Below are 18061 nucleotides of genomic sequence, written 5' to 3'. Positions count from 1 at the left end.
AAAGAAACAGGACAAAAAAGTAGAAGCAATGGATTGAAGAAGAGAAGAAAGAAACAGAAGAAATGGAGAAGTAGAAGCAATGGATGGAAGAAGAAAAAACAAAGGGAGAAGTAGAAGCAATGGATGGATGGAGGAGAAGAAAGAAATGGAGAAAGAACAAATGGAGAAGTAGAAGCAAGGGATGAGGGAGAATGAAGAAACGTAGCAGAGGAAGGAGAAGGGGAGAGAGGGAAGGAGAAGATGACAAAAGGGAGAAGCAGAAAGAAGGAAAAATTGGAGGAGATAATTGTGCTTAAGCAGCAAAGAGATTCACGTCGCTCGATTCAGCAAGATAGCAGTTTCGTTATGATGCTTTTCCTGATCTATACAAGAACAGACAGAAAGGAAATTGGGCTGAACCAAATAAGAACCTCGGTTCTCCTTTTAAGCTACAAGGGTTTCTGCCTTTATCCACCAGGCAGAAATAGGCTACTTAAGGCATCCCGAGGAAACTTCTACTGCCGATTACCATACCGCAATTCCCTTGTCACTGCTACCTTGACATTACCCCAAACCACGGGGTTCCCATCTTCCAGCGAACTCTTCCGCTAGAAGAGGCGAGGATGGCAACTCCAAATCTCTTGGGTGTCCATCCCCACCACAAATGAGTCAACAAAGGGCCCGTGGTGTGCTACATCCTCAGGGCATTGGCGTTGGCAAAGCCCACCCAACACCGAAACCAAACTCCAGTGCTGAGAACTGTAGTTCCAAGGAAGGCAAAGGAAAGAGTAGAGATAACAGCGTCTCACCACAAGGAGACCACCGGTCCAAGCGTCAGCCCTCTCTGTCAGGTTTAAGGAACCAGAAGCCCCCCCTGGATGGGGCTCTCCGCATTGAGCTGCCTTCTTTCCATGATCCACCGCCACCGCCCTTGCTGATGAAATCCGATGGCTGCCCAGAAAGCAAGGAAGGCGGGAGGAGTCCAAGAGGAGGCCCAGGGGTCAGTAGAAATGTTTCCGGCTCTGTTCTTGCCATTTGTTGTACACAATGACGCCAACGACGATAATGAAGACGACGGCCACCAGCGAAAAGAAGACGATCAGGAAGAGAGCAAGGCCACTCATGGGTTGCATCGGCGTTGCCACTACGAAGGACAAGGGCAGAGGTTGGACTCAGCAATAATAATAATGATAATAATAACAACAACAACAAGAAAACAGCAATAATAATATAATAATACAAAGGACAAGGGCAGAGGTTGGACTCAGCAATAATAATAATAATAATAATAATAATAATAATAATAATAAGTGCAGACTCTGTAAAGAAACAGATGAAACAATTGATCACATACTCAGCTGCTGCAAAAAGATCTCATAGACTGACTACAAGCATAGACATGATGCTGTGGCACGGATGATCCACTGGAACTTGTGCCGGAACTACCATTTACCAGTGGCAAAGAACTGGTGGGATCATAAGCCCGAAAAAGTGGTCGAAAATGAGCAAGCAAAACTACTGTGGGACTTCAGACTGACCGAATTCTGAAGCATAACACACCAGACATCCTGATTGTGGAGGAAAAGAAAGCATGGATCATCGATATCGCAATCCCAGGAGACAGCAGAATTGAGGAGAAGCAGCTAGAGAAATTTGTGAAATACAAAGATCTAAAAATCGAGCTGCAACGACTCTGGCATAAGCCAGTGAAAGTGGTCCCAGTGGTACTTGGCACGCTGGGCGCAGGGCCAAAGGATCTCAGTGGACATTTGAAAACCATCGGAATTGACAAAATCTCCACCTGTCAATTGCAAAAGGCCGCTTTACTGGGATCGGCAAACATAATTCGCCGCTACATCACGCAGTCCTAGGTGCTTGGGAAGTGCCCGACTGGGGATGAAATACGAAATCCAGCATAGTGATCTCGTTTGCTGTGTTGTATTGACATCATCATCATCATCATCATAAAAATAATACAAAGGACAAGGGCAAAGGTTGGAATCAGCAATAATAATAATAATAATAATTATTATTATTATTATTTATTAGATTTGTATGCCGCCCTCTCCAGACTCAGGGTGGCTCACAACAATAATAATAACAATGTGACAATGTAACAAATCTAATATTTTAAAACAGCAACAACAGCAGCAACAACAAAGAAACAGAAAAAACAATCACATACTCAACTGCTGCAAAAAAATCGCACAGACTGACTACAAGCATAGACACGATGCTGTGGCACAGATGATCCACTGGAACTTGTGCCGGAACTACCCACTACCAGTGGCAAATGGTGGGATCCTAAGCCCGGAAAAGTGGTCAAAAATGAGCAAGCAAAACTACCGTGGGACTTCCGACTTCAGACTGACCGAATTTTGAAAACCCCCTGCTCAGTGGTTAAGACGTTGAGCTTATCAATCAGAAAGCTCGCCAGTTCAGCAGTTCGAATCCCTAGCGCCGCGTAACGGTGTGAGCTCTCGTTACTTCTTTGTCCCAGCATTTGCCAACCTAGAAGTTCGATAGCCCGTAAAAAATTAGGGACCTACTTTTGGTGGGAAGGTAACAGTGCTCCGTGCTATCTTCATCATTGAGTCATGCCAGCCACATGACCATCGGTTCCTTCGGACAATGCTGGTTCTTTGGCTTAGAAACGGAGATAAGCACTGCCCCCTAGACTCAGGAACGACTAGCCCGTATATGCAGAGGAACTTTTAACTTCATGCATTGTGTACTTTTTTTAAAAAACCAGGCCTTCTTATTGTCCGCCCCGATTGAGAGAAATTAACCACCCTACTTACTCCCGGGTAGTTTCATGTTCTCCACCACAGGAAGGAAAACGTCTTTGTCCCGCTTCTCTTCTTCCAACGTCCGGTCAACCGTCAGCTGGTATGTCTTCAGGGAAATGATGTCGTGATTGTCTGAGTTAAAAAGAGGAAGGGGGGATCATATAATGAAGAGGGGGTCCACTAGAAGCCAGTCACCCAATCTCTTTCCCGGTTAAGCTGGCTTAAGTTGAATTTTGCTCCATCTTTTGAAATATAAAGGTCTGGAGTTTAAAAGTGTTCGGAAACTTCAGATCGTGCAGAATGCGGCCGCGAGAGTTATCGTGGGGCTTCCTAGATTCGCCCACGTTTCTACAACACTCCGTGGTCTGCACTGGCTGCCGATCAGTTTCCAGTCACAATTCAAAGTGTTGGTAATGACCTTTAAAGCCCTACATGGCATGGGACCAGAATACCTCCGGAACCGCCTTCTACCGTACGAATCCCAGCGGCCGATTAGGTCCCACAGAGTTGGCCTTCTCCGGGTCCTGTGGACCAAACAATGTCGTTTGGCGGGCCCCAGGGGAAGAGCCTTCTCTGTGACGGCCCCGGCCCTCTGGAACCAACTCCCCCCCCCGGAGATTAGAACGGCCCCCACCCTCCTTGTCTTTCGCAAGTTACTCAAGACCCACCTGTATCGCCAGGCATGGGGGAACTAAGACATCTCCCCCCAAGCTTTTTATATTTCATGTTTGGTATGTATGTGTTGTATGGTTTTTAATTGTTGGGGTTTTTATATATATTTTTATTATTAGATTTGTCCCATTATTACACTGTTTCTTATTACTGTTGTGAACTGCCCCGAGTCTTTGAAGAGGGGCAGCATACAAATCTAATAAATAATAATAATAATAATAATAATTATTATTATTATTATTATTATTATTATTATTATTATTATTATTATTATTATTACTCCCATGAGGGTAAGCCTGGGGTCAAGTGCCACACAGAGCCATATCTTAGGGCACGCAAGGTCGTAGGTCCTTGGGTGCCCTCAGACTTTCATAGCACCCTTCCCACCATTTTTGATACCTTCCATAAACACTGGATTTCAAACAATATAGTCCAGGTGTTCTACATTTCATCTCCCACGAGTCTCAAAGTAGTAGTCCTTCACTTATGACCATCCCTGGAATAGAATAGTAGAGTGGGAAGGGACCTTGGAGGTCTTCTAGTCCAACCCCCTTGCTTAGGCAGGAAGCCCTATGCCACTTCAGACAATCTCTTCTTAAAAGCTTCCAGTGTTGCAGCATTCACAACTTCTGGAGGCAACTTGTTCCACTGGTTAATTGTTCTAACTGTCAGGAAATTTCTCCTCTAAGTGGCTTCCCTCCTTGATTAATTTCCTCCCATTGCTTCTTGTCCTACAATCAGGTGCTTTGAAGAATAGCTTGACTCCCTCTTCTTTATTGGAAGACTGTTGTCATGTCTCCCCTGGTCCTTCTTTTCATTAAACTAACCATGCCCAGTTCCTGCAACGGTTCTTCATATGTTTTAGCCTCCAGTCCCCTGATCATCTTTGTGACTCTTCTCTGCACTCTTTCTAGTCTCAACATCCTTTTTGCATCGTGGCGACCAAAACTGAATGTAGGATTCCAAGTGTGGCCTTTCCAAGGCCTTATAAAGTGGTATTAACACTTCACATGATCTTGATTCTATCCCTCTGTTGATGCAGCCTAGAACTGTGTTGGCTTTTCTTGCCTAAATGCAGAATTTAACTTTTTTCACCACAATTTCATTTTATTAGATAGCCACCAATGTTCAAGTCTGTCAAGATCCTTCTGTATCTTGAGCCTATCTTCTGGAGAGTTGCCTATTCCTGCCAGTTTGGTGTCATCTGCAAACTTGATGAGTTCCCCACCCACTATTCTTTAAGAATCTTCTCCCGAAGTAAAAACAGTAGGAAAAAATGCTAGGCTTGTGAGCAATACCTGATAAGTCTCCTGTGGCGGAAGAGATCCCGAAGAAGTAGCCGCGTGGTAAGTGGACTCCAGGAATGTCAACGCAATCTCTCCATTCGTGCTTTCCGTCAATGTCGAGCAAAACCTTAAGTCAAAGCGAGAGAAGACTCATTTTTGGCTTCACCCTTTCCAAAACGTACCTGGAGAGTCCCTGGAAAGGATGTGATGATGGGGTATTAGAACTGTCACTCAAAGCACGATAACCCCAAGGCATTTCCTTCTTGTTGTGCTTAGCTCTGGCCCAGCTCCTGCCCCAAGGACTGTGGATGTGGGGGAGACATCCACATGCTGCAGGCCTGTTTTGCCCCCCTGGTGGAATCTGCTGATGAAGGCTCTTCTGACCAAGAAGACATGAGTGACAGGGAGGAGGAGAGTGGGGCAGACAGCTCAGAAGGAGATCAATTATCTAGCTCCTCCTTGGATTCGGAACAAGAGCTAATGATACAGCCACGCATGTGGAGAGCGATGCATAGGCAGCAACAACTGAGAGATTGTTATCAAATAAAATGAGGCCACCTGTGGTTGGGTGGGGCTGTGGTCATTAGTGAGGCTGCTATAAATAGCAGCGTGTGGGTTTGGCCATTGTGGAGGATTGTCTGATTGTTGTGTTTCGTGACTGCTTTACTAACTTTGACTTTTTGTGTGCTGATTTTTCCCACTTTGAAACTAAACCAATGCAAAGTGTGTTTCACTTGGTGAAAGAAGAAGGACTGTGAATTGCCTCACAGCTGCAAGCTAAGTATCTCAGAACTGATAAGGGACTTGTACAAATTACCAGTTTGTTTGGAGACGAGGGCTCTTTGCTATACCAAAAGAGGGCTTAGTTTAAGTGAATTTTCATTATAAAGAACATTGTTTCGAATTTTCAAACGTGTGTGTGTCTGAAATTTGTACCTGTGAATTTTTGGGAGGATTCTACCAGAGAGCCCGACAGAACACTTCTGGTTTAAAATTTCAGGTGGGGGGGGGATAACGAAAAGAGGAGAAATTTGAGGGGTGGGGAGAGGAAAGATGGGTCTGAGAAAAGCTTAAAATCCTAGACCAAGATTAAAACCTTCAAATTTCTGAGTAACAGAATCAGAAATTTCATGCCATGGAAGCAACACTACTGCCCAAAAGATTAGATCGTGTCAACCTGATTCTCATTCATTTCAAGTTCCTAAATAAAAAGTTCGATTCCTTGTTTATAAATTGACTAGTAGCTGGATATCGGTGCTTCACTATGAAACTATGTGATCAGGCTTGATAAACTGACAGTTAAAACTTGAAAATTAATGAGCAGTTACGATCGGGCTTGATAAATTGACCCGGATCGCTCCCGAGTGAAGGAACGGAAGGTCTGCCAGGTTGAACTGCAATAACGGAATGTGAAGTGACTGGCAGTTGGAACAGAGTTCTTTTCAGGTGGGGAGGGGGAGTAGAACGTCTAACTCCTTAGCATCAGAGCGTGTTAATAATAATGTCAGAAATGCTTAACGATCTGATGTCCATTTCAAAAAATCCTTTCTTAGCGAGCACCTAGAAGCCAGGAGGAACATACGTGCCAAGTTTCAAGTTTGAAAGCGTTATGGTTTTGGAGATTTTGTGATGATGCATCAATAGAATTTAGCTTTTATAATTAGATAGTGTTTCTCTGCATCTCCCAGTCTGTCAGTTAGTCACACTATTTCCAATTTAGTATTTTTTTTAAAATGTGGGGAGGAGAGAGAAAATAATAACATAGTCCTCAACTTACGACCGGTTGCTTAGCAACTGTTCTAAGTTACAACGGATTCCCCAAAAGGTAATGTAACGGGCGCCACACACACGCCAGTCACATGACTACATTTTGGGGGCCCATATTTACAGTGGTTTGCCACATACTGTATGCTAGGGTCACATCGCCAAAATTTATAACCTTTTACTGATGTCAAAAAGGATGGAAGGCTGAGTCCACCTCGAGCCAGTCAGGATCAAACTGCTGGCAGTGGGCAGAGATGGAACCTGTATTGCAACCCCTGCCCCACCACGGCTCCCACAGTTGCAGACCATAGACTCTTACCGTAAGCCTCCTCTTCACGTAGCGGATCACCAGGAACGTGTCATGCTCCAGGTTGCGAACGATGGCCGTGCAACCCCCGAGTTCGGTCGGCCTCCCGTCCCTCTCATGGTCGTAGACCAGGGACCCGTTGGTGATCATGGCCGAGACGTATGGGAAGACGCGCTGGAGAAGGAACAGAAGGAAGAGGTCAGCTCGCCATTCGTACCACAGCACCTAATTTCACACTGGTTCTCACGTTCGACAAGAGTGAAAAAGAGCATGCGAGGAGAGACGCAATGGAGTCGAGCTGGAGAGGCCGAGACCAAGGTAAGATGTGTTGGGAAGCAAGGCAGCTCAAAGCATCTGAGAAGTTGGACAATTCAGCCAGGTGGCGACAGGCCTATCAATGCATTTGGCAGAAAGACTGTGATGTCAGAGGCAGCCAGGGTTTGGGGAAGAAGGAAAGGAAGAGTTGGCCTTCTCCGGGTCCCGTCGACTAAACAATGTCGTCTGGCAGGACCCAGGGGAAGAGCCTTCTCTGTGGCGGCCCCGACCCTCTGGAACCAGCTCCCCCCAGAGATTAGAACCACCCCCACCCTCCTTGCCTTTCGTAAACTCCTTAAAACCCACCTCTGCCGCCAGGCATGGAGGAACTGAGACATCTCCCCCTGGCCTATACAGTTTATGCATGGTATGTTTGTGTGTATGTTTCTTTTTAAATAACGGGTTTTTAGTGACTTTTAATTATTAGATTTGTTATATAGTGTGCTATTACTGATGTGAGCCGCCCCGAGTCTACCAGAAGTGATAGCTGAATGAAGGAGCAAGAAGAGAGAGAGAGAGATGGAATAGACAAGGTTGGAAGAAAGGCTCAAGAGAAGGACCATATCAAGTACCTGGTTTCCTGGAGAATACCTCTTCTTCTGGGCCTGGGAATCCAGAATGGTTATTGCAAAGCCGGAGGGGAGGGAAGGGGACAGAAGCAAGAGAGAGTCACCCAACATATTGTCTCAAGATGACCTAATCTCCCTCCATCCAATCTCTGGGCTGCTGCTGCTTCTTCTCCAAGACCCCCATTTAGGTCAGGGCAGGGATCGGCAACCTTCAACACTCGAAGAGCCACAGATGTCCCAACTGGGAGCTATAGCAATAGCACGTAGACTTATATACCGCTTCACAGTGCCTTACAGCCCTCTCTAAGGGGTTTACAGAGAGTCAGCCTGTTGCCCCCAACAATGTGGGTCCTCATTTTACCCGCCTCTGAAGGATGGAAGGCTGAGTCAACTTTGAGCCTATTGGGATTTGATCTGCCAAACTGCTGGCAGCCAGTGATCAGCAGAAGTAGCTTGCAGTACTGCACTCTAACCACTGAGCTACCAAGCTTCCCCGTTCAATTTTGGAGCCGACCGGAAGTCCGGCCCCCCCACCACAGTCTCCTCCTAGCGTGGCGTCCTTTTCCCTCTGCCTATCTGAAGTCCGGTGCCCCCACCAGTCTGGAGAAGGCTCTGCATCCAAGGCAGAGAGGGAACCAGGGCAGTCTGACAGTTATCAGCTGCCTTCAGAGCCAGAGATAAGTGGAGCTGAGGAACAGCTGGAGCATGTTCCAAGTGTGCGCATGCGCAGATCTGCCAGATTAAGGGAACAGCTGAGGAACAAGGGTCGACTTGGAAGTAAGGCCAGAGGTGGACGTTGAATGGCCATGAATGAATTCCCATAAGGAATAAAAGTGGAGCGAATGGGGAAGGGAGTTTGCAGGAGACAATAAAAGTTCAGTTATTTGATTCATGACTCTCGGAGACTCCTTCCCACGTTTTGAAGGTATTGACCTAGCAGCTCTCCAGGCCAAATAAGGTCTGTGACTGTAAATGCTCTCTCGAAAGACATTGTGGGATGTGAATGAGAAGAATTCACAGTAACATAATAAAAAAGGGATTTCTGTAAGCACAAGGAATCTGCTCCATGGTTTGGGAATTGCCTAGGTCAAAACCACCATCTGTTACTTCTGTTAGTACTACACAACAGGTTGGGTTTGGCAATATATAAACAAGCTAAAAATGAATGTTGGTATGTAACTGGTAAGAAAGACTTTGTACTTTGTAATAACTGGATTGTTATTCTGACTTATTATGTGTATGACTTTAGACTGTTTATCTGAATATGTTATTTCTGAAAGTAAACTTTAATTCAAGTTAGTACATCTGTGCACGGCTAAATAGTTATTCACAACTAATATCAATCTAAACATTTCTGTTTGTGCACAATCTTGGTAAACAAGGATTCTTCTGCTCATACATTAACAACTAGCTTCAATGGCCAACCAGGAGCAACCCGGTGCCCCCTCCCCAGCCTTCTCCTTCTACCTGAACAGCCATTCTGGGGTGACCCTTACCTCTTGGTGCTTCTCCTCATTGGGGTAGGTGTCTACAAACACGCCCAGCCCTATGAAGGTATCTTTGCTGCCAAAACCCGGCCCTGGAACAGACAAGAAATTGTGTGCACAACAAACCGCCCCAGCAAATATTTCTCCAATGAATTGTGTAAGTCATTTGTCTCCAGATGTCCAAGAACCTCAACACCTACCATGTCTATGTTGACTTGAGTGACGACCAACTTTGGATGGTCAGCGAACTGTTGTAAGCCAAGGACTACATTTATTACCCAAGAATCTGCTACTATGATCAAAGAGATACTAAAATGTCTAGATTCTAAGAATCTGAAATTGTTCTTGGATGTTCCGTTCTTCTGGTTTTTTCTTGTTTTTTAAAAATTATTATTAATATTATATTGATGGTCTTTGACTGTAGTTAAACTGCCTATTGTAGTTTATTGTATTTAAGTAGTAATATCACTTTAAGAGTTTTGGCTGGTTCGCCATAAGAGGGCGCCAGTACTCTCTCCTACAATGATGCTGAATTGCTCATTCACTTTTGTCTACCTTGAGGGGGGAGTGTGTATTGCTTAGTGCTTGTTATATGCAGTTTATATTGTATTGCTTAGTGCTTTCTATGTGCAGTTTATGGATTGTTTCTGTTTTATGTATATATGTAAATAGCACTTAATTAGCATAACTAAGTCTGTGTCATTATTGGCTATAGCACACACACATCCACGCTCTTCTTAATCTCTGCTTGGTGTATGTTGAAGGTCTCATAGCCTAGCTATACCGAGACATACCAACAAGAACCATTTTCTACTTAAGAACCCGAGTCCGGAAAAATTTCCCAGGAAATTTGAGAGCGACGCGAAGGCCCGGACAGTTTACTGCCATTCCCCCTTTAATCCCGGCTATCTCGGGCTTTTCTGGGCTGCCAGAGGAGCCTTTCAGTGGCGCTTAAGAAGGCTCACCTGCTTCCTTCGGTAGTAACTGTCCTCCTCCTCTTCTTCCTCCTCCTCCTCCCACCCAAATTCTGAGCTTTTATTTCTTTCCTAATGGGTTTGCACACATTATTTGCTTTTACATTGATTCCTATGGGAAAAATTGCTTCTACTTAAGAACGTTTCTACTTAAGAATCTGGTCACAGAACGAATTAAGTTCTTAAGTAGAGGTACCACTGTATTTGGAAAGGCTTTTACCTGGCTGCATCCGATCCTTGGTGTACCAGACCGCGAAGCCATCTCCGTTGAGGTTCTTCTTCCCTTGCCCGTGGATTTTAAAATGCACCTGCATCTCCCAATCCCTCAAGTAACAAGGCTGCGGAAAGCAAAAAGACGCAAATTAAAATGGAGAGAGAAGCAGTTACTAAGTGAAACTATTTACTAAGTCTGCACTACCATTACAGGTAGTTTTTCCTCATCATTCCTATCACCCATTTCCTCCCACTTAGGACTGTATGACTGTAACTTGTTGCCTGTATCCCGAGATTTTTATTAATATTGATAGTTTCTTCATCACTTATTTGACACTTATTCGCTATAATATTGTTTATTATTGTTGTGAGCCGCCCCGAGTCTTCGGAGAGGGGCGGCATACAAATCTAATAAATTATTATTATTAATATTAATATTATTATTATTATTATTATTATTATTTTAAGGTAATGGGTTTTAGTTACAGTTTTTAATTATTAGATTTGTATCTGTATTGTTACATTGTTGTTGTGAGCCGCCCCGAGTCTTTGGAGAGGGGTGGCATACAAGTCTAATTAATAAATAATATAAATAATAATAATAATAATAATAATAATAATAATAATAATAATAATAGACTTCCAGAGCCATAGGGGGGAATGGGGTAGGGCATTTATAACCTCCCACACACTCCAGGGAAGCCTTTGGAGCCTGTGGAGGGCAAAACACAAGCCTACGGGGCCCACACAAATTTGGGAAATATAGTAGGCTGTTTCCGGCTGGAGGGCCTCTGGGGGGGGGGGGGGGGGGGGAACTGTTTTAGCTCTCCCCAGGCATTGAATTATGGGTGTGGCACTTGCACATCAGCGATAGCACTTGCACAGGCTCTTTCGGCAAGGGGGGACATGATCGAAACATTTAAACATGCCTGGGATAAACATAGATCCATCCATCAGACTTTCTACTAAATCTGCACTTCTATTCTACTAGTTTTTCTCATCATTCCTTTCACCCATTTCCTCCCATGTTGACTGTATGGCTGTAACGTTGCTTATATCCTAAGATTTTTATTAATATTGCTTCTTCATTGCTTATTTGACCCCTGTGATAATCATTAAGTGTTGTACCACATGATTCTTGACAAATGTATATTTTATTTTATGTACGCTGAGAGCATATGCACCAAGACAAATTCCTTGTGTGTCCAATCACACTTGGCCAATAAAAAATTATATTCTATTCTATTCTAAGCTAAAATACAGGAAATAGTATAAGGGCAGACTAGATGGACCATGAGGTCTTTTTCTCCCGTCAGTCTTCTATGTTTCTATGTTGTTGCCCATTAGCGGTTCCAAAGGACAACACACACATACACACTCAGCAGCCCACAGCGGCACTTTCCCAATTTATTATGCCAATAATCCTTGTATTCCCCTACCAACCAAGCTATATTTAGGGCGAGAAACACATTAATTAATCCCAACTCGCATGATTAAACTACAGGGAACAGCCAGAACTGAGCTAGAAAGCAAACAACTCGGTTTTAAAAATAAAATCAGCAAATTGTCTTAAGTGTAAAAGCTGCAGAATCAGTGAAGATTTACGGAGATATTACACCCCGCTTTTAAAAGCTTTTTTTTGTAACCGCATTATACTCTGCCCCTTATCCGATAAAATAAAAAGATTAAAATATTATTTGAGATTTGAGAGCCAAAATCTCAGCAGCAGCCAAAGCACTAGCTCCGCTGGCAATTCGAGTTTTGTATAGACAAAGAAATAAAGTTTTCTGTCGAAAAAGAAATGAAGAAAGCCGTCATCCTTGTTGTTGTGGGAGCTTCATCCCTGGCAGTTTTCAACATGAGGCTGGGCTGCCCTCTGTCAGTTACTACTTGTTATTTTAATCTGTTTCTCTATATGTTTATCTACTATTCAAGCATGCTCTTGAATCAGAATACTACCAAAGCTGGAATAAATTTTACTATTACTATTATTATTATTATTATTATTATTATTATTATTATTATTTATTAGATTTGTATGCCGCCCCTCTCTGAAGACTCGGACTTTTGGTTAGAAAGTTAGGGAAAACAAAAAATAAAGAAAGACAGCCAATTAAATAGCAAACTAACTTAAATAATAGGGAAAGAGGCAGCATATAAATCCAATTATTTGATTTCCATTTATTTGATTTGACTTCTATGCCGCCCAATGGGACTCAAGGCGGCTTACAATAATATAAAAAATACAATACACTAGTGAAAAAAGTCAAATATTAAAAGCTAAAAACTATTTTTAAAAACCCATTATGAGTCTTCGGAGAGGGGCGGCATACTAATCTAATAAATTATTATTATTATTATTATTATTATTATTATTATTATTATTATTATTAAACCCAAAGCAAATCCAAAGAAAGATGCATACCAATCAATCATAATTCAGCTGTGACAGATGTTAGCATTCACGGCCCCCAGGCCTGCCAGCAAAGCCGTAGTCTTTCGGAAGACCAATACGGTGGGAGCAGTAGGATATAAGGGGTGGGGGTTGATTCCATAGCACTGGGGCAGCCACAGAGAAGGCCCTCCCCTGTGGTCCCGCCAACATGCATTGCTCAACCTTGTGTGATCTTATTGGTCTCTGGGAGGTACAGTAGTATCTCTAGATACGAGCTGCTCCACATGCGAGTATTCCAAATTACGAGCCGCGACGCGAGCAAAATTTCTGTTCGACACCCGAGCTCAAATTCGGGATAGGAGACGAGCTTCCACTAGGTGGCGCAAGAATCTCCTTGCTTCCGGTTATCTCGGCGCGAAAAACAAAGTCTAAAGGCATTCGTTTGAGATGCGAGTTGATCAACTTATGAGCTCGGGTCTGGAACGAATTAAACTCGTATGTCAAGGTACCACTGTATGTGGCAGGAGACAGTCCCGGTATGTGAAACCAACTCTTGTTCATTCCTCAAACCATGGCTTAAAATGAATTCCGGCTTAATGCAATATGCAAAATGTAGCATCAGATCACACCCTATGACTGGGCAGGATGATAAATCACCATTGCAAAGCAGGGCCTTTTGCAACCATCCCCTTTGTTCCCCCAAGGACGTGTGTTATTTATTGCTTCACCCTTGCCTTCTTTTGCTACAGGCAGGATAACGCCAACAGGCAAGGCACTTGCCAATTATTCCAGCCCTAACGAAGTCCCGGAGCTCTTACCACTCTGTTCCAGACAGCCCCCTGTTTGCTTTGGATGTCTGGAGTGAGTCGGACAAACTGGGTCATCACCATCGCGTTGCCCATAAGTTCCCACAGTGACGAACTGCCAGATCCCACACCTGGAAAACAAAGGACGTTGAGGACCTTAGTTAAGGCTAGGTCAAAACTACTTCAGAAGCCCGGCTGACGTCAGAAGTTGAGTTGCCTCTTTTTTGACCAAAATTGCCATTATGAGGGACGTGGTCAGTTATGAAACACTCACTGCCCTAGAAGGCAAAATTAAACCTCTTGAGGAAAGTTTATGAAGCCAAAAGCCCACATTGCAAAGCTGGTTCTTTGGGTTTGAGCCTTGCCAGCTCTCTATTTCCTTGAGTTTCATTGCGATGGCTGTCAATTGGTTTCCGGACTCAATTCAAAGTGTTGGTTGTGACCTATAAAGCCTTACATGGCATCGGACCAGGTTACTTGCAGGACCGCCTTCTGCCGCATGAATAATAATAATAATAATAATAATAATAATAATAATAATAATAATTTATTAGATTTGCATGCCACCCCTCTCCGAAGTCTCGAAGCGACTCACAATCCCAGTGACCAGTTAGGTCCCCCAGAGTCATAGAAACATAGAAGTCTGACGGCAGAAAAAGACCTCCTGGTCCATCTAGTCTGCCCTTATACTATTTTCTGTATTTTATCTTAGGATGGATATATGTTTATCCCAGGCATGTTTACATTCAGTTACTGTGGACTTATCTACCACGTCTGCTGGAAGTTTGTTCCAAGGATCTACTACTCTTTCAGTAAAATATTTTCTCATGTTGCTTTTGATCTTTCCCCCAACTCACTTCAGATTGTGTCCCCTTGTTCTTGTGTTCACTTTCTTATTAAAAACACTTCCCTCCTGGACCTTATTTAACCCTTTGACATATTTAAATGTTTTGATCATGTCCCCCCTTTTCCTTCTGTCCTCCAGACTCTACAGGTTGAGTTCATGAAGTCTTTCCTGATACGTTTTATGCTTAAGACCTTCCACCATTCTTGTGGCCCGTCTTTGGACCCGTTCAATTTTGTCAATATCTTTTTGTAGGCGAGGTCTCCAGAACTGAACACAATATTCCAAATGTGGTCTCACCAGCACTCTATATAACGGGATCATAATCTCCCTCTTCCTGCTTGTTATACCTCTAGCTATGCAGCCAAGCATCCTACTTGCTTTCCCTACCACCTGACTGCACTGTTCACCCATTTTGAGACTGTCAGAAATCACTACCCCTAAATCCTTCTCTTCTGAAGTTTTTGCTAACACAGAACTGCCAATACAATACTCAGATTGAGGATTCCTTTTCCCCAAGTGCATTATTTTACATTTGGAAATATTAAACTGCAGTTTCCATTGCTTTGACCATTTATCTAGTAAAGCTAAATCTTTTACCATATTACAGACGCCTCCAGGAATATCAACCCGCCTTCTCCAGGTCCCACCAACTAGACAATGTTGTTTGGCAGGATCCAGGGAAAGAGCCTTCTATGGGGGGGGGGGGGGGGGGGTGTCTCTGTAACCAGCTCCCCCGAAGATTCGTACTGGCCCCACCCTCCTTGCCTTTCGTAAGAGTCTTAAGACTCATTTATGTCATCAGGCTTGGGGCAATTAGATCTTAGCCCCTGGCCAAGGAATGACTGTATGATTGTTGTATGAATGGGTGTGGCTGATGAATTAGGGATTTTAGATTGCTGTGTAATTTTAACTTGATTGCATTGATTTTATTGAAATTTATTGCTTTTTTATATGTTGTAACCCGCCCCGAGTCTTCAGAGGGGGCGGCATAGAAATCCAATCAATCAATCAATCAATCAATCAATCAATCAATCAATCAATCAATCAAGCCTTTTTCCAAAGCCAGGGGAATAACAAAAGTAGATTTCTGGAGCATTCGGGGGGAGGGGGGAACCCTCGATCCAGTACTTTGCTGTGTGTTGCAAAACACCCTTTGCAAGTCTGAAATTGGAAGCCGGAGCCATGATGCCAAGCTGACCCTTGTTTTCAATGACAGAAGCCAATCACAGAGAAGTACACAAACACACACACCGGCCCGCAAATGGATTTTAGAAACCGCCACTGAAATTGCAACAGGAGACGTCCCCTCTGCACCCACCCAAGTCCAGCCCGCAACAAAATCCCAACAGGTGCAAAGAGTAGTAGATGCTTAGAACAAACTTCCAGCAGACGTGGTTGGTAAATCCAGAACAACTGAATTTTAAACATGCCTGGGTTGAACATAAACCCAACCTAAGATAAAATACAGGAAATAGTATAAGGGCAGACTAGATGGACCAGGAGGTCTTTTTCTGCCGTCAATCTTCTATGTTAATGGGGAAAAATGTTTCCCTTTATTGATGAAGCAGAACCACAAACACGTGATTCTGGGACAGCTGACCAAATGGGAGTTTAGAGTGGGTGTGTTTTTATACCTTTTGGATTCCTACAGGGTCATTTAGAGGTCACGGCTGGCTCTATAGGCAAAAGTGGAAATGCAAATCGTAGGTGTTTTGAGCTAATCTTGTCAACCTTTAGCTTGCCTAACTATTGTTTATTTGGAGTCTCTGTCTTTCTGAATTGGATTACCAAGCAGAAGCTCTGTTTTTGCTTCGAGTGGGGAGATTGGGGTTGGTTTCTGCTTCCTTTAAAGTCTTTCCCCCTCATTTTTTGAAACCGCCTTCTACCGTGTAACTACCAGCGACCGATAAGGGCCCAGGGAGTTGGTCTTCTCCGGGTCCCGTCAGCTAAACAGTGTGTTGGCTGGTGCGTTCGCAGAGGAGGGCCTTCTCTGTGGCTGCTCCGATTTTCTGGAACTAGCTACCTCCTGAGCTCCCGGCTGCCCCCATCCTACTGGCCTTCCAGGCCTGATCTGATAATGTATCATCGAGATCCAGCCATAGATGGTTTTGAACTCTCGGTTTCAAATTGTTTTTAAATGGCTTTTTAGAGATTTTTATATTAATTGTATGTTTTATTTTTGGTTGTGCGCCGCCTAGAGTCCTTAGGGAGTTGGGCAACATACAAATTGGGAAAATAAACAAATTTCTCCCTCCCTTTTTTAATATTCTCCAAAATATTTCATTCTTGTAGGATGAAATACACAGCTCAAAAAGAAAACCAAAGGGAACACTTAAACAACACAATAGAACTCCAAGGAAATCAAACTTCTGTGAAATCCAACTGTCCACTCAGGAAGCAACACTGGTTGACAATCAATTTCACCGGCTGTTGTGCACATTCAACTTTGTACAGAACAAAGTATTCAATGAGAATATTTCATTCATTTTAGATCTAGGATGGGTTCTTTGAGGGTTCCCTTTATTTTTTTGAGCAGTGTATTTCCCCACATCAAAAGGACCTGTTTCATAACACACACTCCAAAAAACTGGATGAACAGATCATTATCTTGCATTCACATAACCTCCTCCTCTACCCCCCCCCCCCAGAATTGCAACCACTTTCTCATTTTGCTAGGATATCCCCCACCCCCACTTTATTGTATTTCTCCCTTGCACCCAGCAACTCCAACCTTGGATAATTTCTGTGGCAATCCCCCCCACCCACCAAATTCTGCAACTCTGCCGCTTCTTTGCATGCTGCAAAAGGGGAGGCTTTTGCAGCATCCAAAAGCATTGCAACCCCGACAGTTCCCACGATCCACCCCACACCTACTCCATGCATCTAGGAAAGTTTAGAGGCTCCACCTGTTGCATGCAGAGATACAACCAAAAAAAAGCATCCTGATTTTTTTCATCATGCAAAAGCATTGCAACCCCGAGAGTTCAAACCAACCCCCCCCCCCCGATGCATCAAGGAAAGTTTAACTTTCCTAGATGCACGGGGGAGGTTCCACCTGTTGCATGTAGAGATGCAACAGGTGGAGCCTTTCCAAGGCGGGAAAATATTCTGGGGATGCACCGGACGGATTTCCACCTAGCAAGTCAGTCTCCCTCCGCCCCGCCCGCCCCGACCCTCCAATATAGAAGAAGCTGCACCCTGGTAAGGCATGGTGAGCGAGTGCTCCCGCTTTAGGTACTCCTCCATGTGCTCCGACCCGGCTTTCCAGACCAGCAGCGGCAACCATAGCAGCAGCAGGAGCAGCCCCCGACTCCAGGCTCCCTCAGCCGCCGCCGCCGCCGCCGCCGCCATCTTGTTCCCTCCGTCAGCCCTGAGTGGGTTCGCGGAAGGCCTCAGCCTCCGGATTGGTCCGTCCCTGGAGCACCGCCCTTTTCCGCCTTCCTTCTCCCTCGTGGATTGGCCGAATGCTTAAGGTTTTGACAGAGAGCTCCGCGAAGGATTCTGGGAAACGTAGTGCTGTAGTTGCCGTCCGGCTTTTCTTTTTTTTAAAGAGATAGCGCCCTGTTTTGTTTTCTTTCAGCCTGGGCGTCTGTCGGGCTCTAAAGTCGTCGACTTACAACTTGAATTAGTTTAGCAAGTATGCATGGGGAAAGGAAAT

The 18061-nt window shown here is 44.2% G+C and overlaps 1 protein-coding gene across 3 annotated transcripts; it reads right to left on the bottom strand.

The window, feature by feature from the left end:
• Nucleotides 1–338: 338 nt before the first annotated feature.
• Nucleotides 339–17769, bottom strand: LMAN2L (lectin, mannose binding 2 like). Of its 3 annotated transcripts, XM_070765441.1 has the most exons (9): nt 17601–17769; nt 13569–13687; nt 10363–10480; nt 9178–9260; nt 7685–7717; nt 6810–6971; nt 4739–4853; nt 2781–2900; nt 339–1123 (listed from the first exon to the last, which is right to left on the bottom strand). In XM_070765441.1, exons 1-9 carry the CDS (start codon nt 17752–17754, stop codon nt 981–983), a joined length of 1047 nt encoding a protein of 348 aa, XP_070621542.1. In that variant the 5' UTR covers nt 17755–17769; the 3' UTR covers nt 339–980. The 3 variants fall into 3 exon arrangements, with proteins under 3 accessions (XP_070621542.1, XP_070621543.1, XP_070621545.1); XM_070765442.1 differs by lacking the exon at nt 7685–7717 and having other exon boundaries at nt 17601–17763; XM_070765444.1 differs by lacking the exon at nt 13569–13687 and having other exon boundaries at nt 385–1123; nt 17601–17676.
• Nucleotides 17770–18061: the final 292 nt, after the last annotated feature.

This window comes from Erythrolamprus reginae, chromosome 12 (assembly GCF_031021105.1).
Source record: "Erythrolamprus reginae isolate rEryReg1 chromosome 12, rEryReg1.hap1, whole genome shotgun sequence".
Taxonomy (NCBI): Eukaryota; Metazoa; Chordata; class Lepidosauria; order Squamata; family Dipsadidae; genus Erythrolamprus; species Erythrolamprus reginae.
This window is presented reverse-complemented; position numbering and strand designations above follow the sequence as displayed.

Excerpts from the sequence above, each read along its gene's own strand:
- LMAN2L (XM_070765441.1), bottom strand. The coding sequence starts at position 17,754 with ATGGCGGCGGCGGCGGCGGCGGCGGCTGAGGGAGCCTGGAGTCGGGGG. Across the intron at positions 4,854-6,809 it reads ACGTGAAGAGGAGGCTTACG|GTTTTGCTCGACATTGACGG; the intron begins GTAAGAGTCTAT and ends CTTTGACTTAAG. Across the intron at positions 2,901-4,738 it reads CGCCACAGGAGACTTATCAG|ACAATCACGACATCATTTCC; the intron begins GTATTGCTCACA and ends TTTTTAACTCAG.